The following is a 3,302-nucleotide window of genomic DNA, read 5'->3' as shown; positions in this document are numbered from 1 at the left end:
GAGTCTATGGAAGATGGCCTCTCTGTTATTCAGAACTTTCTGGATAATGGGTTTCCGAATAATGGATCCCATACCTGTACTGAATTCAAGCGGCCGTCACCTTTTCACATTCTGTTATGAAGCACTTTGGAAGTCAGATTGAAGCTCAAGATGTAAAAAGAAAACCAAAGGGGAGAGTAAGCCTGACTTATATAGCAGCTTGGGGGGAATTAAGTGTTAAGCAAACTTGGTGTTACTGGTCCTTTAAAAAGGTTTAGGGGCAATGATCCTGTCCTTAAATAGAAGTCCCTCTCATGACCGTTATCTCATGTTCTATTACTTGACTGGGCGCTCCACATTTCCCGTCAGCTCATGAAACACCACGGCAACAGTTTCTATACAATTTATTGTTCCCAAGTTGTCCATTACATTCTTCTCCATTAAGGGAGACTTTCAGTGCCTGGCAGAAAAGCAAAGCTGTTTATGGTTAATGAATATGATATTATTATAGCTGTGTCAGTATGTCTCGCCTCTCATTTTTATCTTGCCATTGTTGCACCGTAATTGTGCGAGAGTAATGGTAAAAAAACAACAATCTTGTAGCTGCATTTGGGTGTGTAAATATTGAATAGAGTCTAACTGACATTAATTTACTGTGATCCCCCCTCACCCCACACAAATTCAGAGGCAGTGATCCCTTCAATCATCCAGAGACACAATGAACTGCCCCAAAACCTGAGGTAGAGGTTACAACCTGTACCAAACCTACAATACAAGTGGGCGACCCTGGGAATTAAGTTGCAGGTCCTGCCAAGAGTCCACAGCCACCCACTAGAACCCATTAACACTTTCCCATGTTTGAATTTGCCGCTCACAAATAGGTAAGCCGCATTGGAGCGGTCACATGATAGGATCACATGACAGTGACGTCAGGTCCTTTCCTAGGATAGGAACTAACCGCTACCCTGTGTTGGGACGTATGGGGTCCCCCGATTTCTAATGGCGGCCTTGGCCATAAGTAATAATATAAAGTTGGAAATAGGGAAACTATTATGTTTCATATATAAAGCGGAGTTTCAATAATAATCCCATAATTGGTAGCCAAGAATCAGAACGTAGCAAGGAGGCACTAGTCCCACCAAACAAACACTAACATACGCCTAAAAAAAAGTTCGCCACTCAATCAAGGCGGCTACGTGCAGCAGCTACGTGCCGCGTCAATGCGCTCAGCTACGTTGTTGATGTCTAAATCTCGCGAGATGAGTCGTGAGCGGGATTAGCAATCCGGAAGGACTCGATTCATTGAATGGTAGCGGCGCTGCGTTGGGCGGTATGTGGTAGCCTCATAGTATTGGGACAGTCTGGAAAGCCATGAACCTTGTGCGGGTTTTATGTCGTCATAAGACGGCGCTGGGCCTGGCAGCTTTGTCAGTGTTCCTGGTGGTGCTGCTGTACTTGGCTAAGTGCACGTCGGAGAGTCTGAAGCCGGCGAGTCCACGGGCACTGCCCTACCAACAGGCGAATCCGCGGCAGCAGCAGCATGAACTCCCCCTGGAGAAAAGTGTCTCCGCTTTCCTTGTGGTGCTCATAGCCAGCGGCCCGAAGTATTCGGAGAGACGGAGTATCATTCGCAGCACGTGGCTGTCCGGCGTCAACTCACGGGCAGAGCACGGAGATCTATGGAGTCGCTTTGTGATCGGTACGGCGGGTCTGGGGGACGAGGAATCGGGCGCGTTAGAGATGGAGCAGCGGCGACACGGGGATTTACTGCTGCTCCCTGACCTGCGGGATTCCTATGAGAACCTGACGGCCAAGCTGCTGCGCATGTACGTGTGGCTGGAGCACAACGTGGACTACAAGTTCGTCCTGAAGGCTGATGATGACACGTTTGCCCGGCTCGATTTGTTAGTGGAGGAACTGCGGCCCAAGGAAGCGCATCGACTCTACTGGGGCTTCTTCTCCGGCCGGGGCAGAGTCAAATCAGCGGGGAAGTGGAAGGAGAGCGGCTGGCTGCTGTGCGATTATTATCTGCCCTATGCGCTGGGAGGCGGCTACGTGCTCTCCTGGGATCTGGTGCAATATCTCAGCCTCACTCAGCACTTTCTGGCTCTCTGGCAGAGTGAGGACGTGTCCCTGGGGGCCTGGTTGGCTCCTTTGCATTTAAAGAGGCTCCACGACCCCCGATTCGACACGGAGTACAAGTCCAGGGGCTGTAACAACAAGTATTTAGTTACTCACAAGCAGAGCATCGAGGACATGTTAGAAAAGCATCAGACCTTGGCCAAAGAAGGCAGACTGTGCAAGGAAGAGCTCAAACTGCGCCTCTCCTATATCTATGACTGGGCTGTGCCCCCATCCCAGTGTTGCCAGAGGAAGGATGGGATCCCTTGAGTCCCCCTTTCATTTCATGTCTGCCGCACATGATGCCGCCGCTGCCGCACAGTTTGGATTATTCCACCCTCACTCCAAAGAGGGGATTTCAGTTGTTTTGAGTTTCTTCAGTGTATCCATAGAGCTGGGGTCCCCAACCTTTCTCACCCATCAGCCACATTAAAATGTAAAAAAAGAGTTGGAGAGCAACACAATCGTGTAAAATGTTCCTGGGGTGTCAATTAGTGGCTGCGGTGGACTATTTGTAGTCTCTATGTGGACTGGCAGCCTACAGAAGACTCTGTTCGACAGGACACCTTGTTTTTATTAGGGATGCACCTGGCTGAACCCCCGAATCCTTCGTGAAAGATTCGGCCCGATACAGAGCCGAATCCGAACCCTAATTTGCATATGCAAATCAGTAAGGGGGAGGGAAAAATAGTCGCACACTTCTTGCGAGGCTAAACTTTTACTTCCTTGTTTTGTGACGAAAAGTCACATGATTTTAAGGATTCGGCTAGGTACAAGGATTCGGCTGAATCCAGCTGAAAATGGCCAAATACCGAACCGAATCCTGGATTCGGTGCATCCCTAGTATTTATGCAACTAAAATTTCAAGCCAGTGATCAAAAATAAGCACCTGCTTTGAGGCCACTGGGGGCAACATCAAAGGAGTTGGTGAGCAACATGTTACTCATGAGCCACTGGTTGAGGGCCACTGCTATAGAGGAACAGTCACTATTTAGTGGGTGGGGAGCTCTTTGGACCTCGGGTACATGTAGTTCTAGGGCCCTATTTCCATAAAAATAACACGACATTCTAAGCTTTTATCAGACACACCCAGATGCAGCATGAACTACAGTGTCTTTCAATAGAGACAAGACATACGGTTGTGCTGAGCAAAAGTAACAAAATATTGACAGATGCTAAGTTGACTTTTAGCGTTTTATAGA

The 3,302-nt window shown here is 48.5% G+C and overlaps 1 protein-coding gene across 1 annotated transcript; it reads left to right on the top strand.

The window, feature by feature from the left end:
- The first annotated feature begins 850 nt into the window (after positions 1 to 850).
- On the top strand, positions 851 to 2,941 carry b3galt6.S (Beta-1,3-galactosyltransferase 6 S homeolog). Its single transcript, XM_018227874.2, has one exon. The coding sequence runs from the start codon at positions 1,351 to 1,353 to the stop codon at positions 2,368 to 2,370; it is 1,020 nt and encodes a 339-aa protein (XP_018083363.1). The 5' UTR covers positions 851 to 1,350; the 3' UTR covers positions 2,371 to 2,941.
- The last annotated feature ends 361 nt before the right edge of the window (positions 2,942 to 3,302 follow it).

This window comes from Xenopus laevis, chromosome 7S, assembly GCF_017654675.1.
Source record: "Xenopus laevis strain J_2021 chromosome 7S, Xenopus_laevis_v10.1, whole genome shotgun sequence".
NCBI lineage: Eukaryota > Metazoa > Chordata > Amphibia > Anura > Pipidae > Xenopus > Xenopus laevis.
Note: the sequence above shows the minus strand (reverse complement) of the source record. Positions and strands in the feature narration are given on the sequence as shown.

What these genes read in the sequence shown, in the direction of transcription:
- b3galt6.S (XM_018227874.2), top strand. Translation starts at nt 1,351, where the DNA reads ATGAACCTTGTGCGGGTTTTATGTCGTCATAAGACGGCGCTGGGCCTG.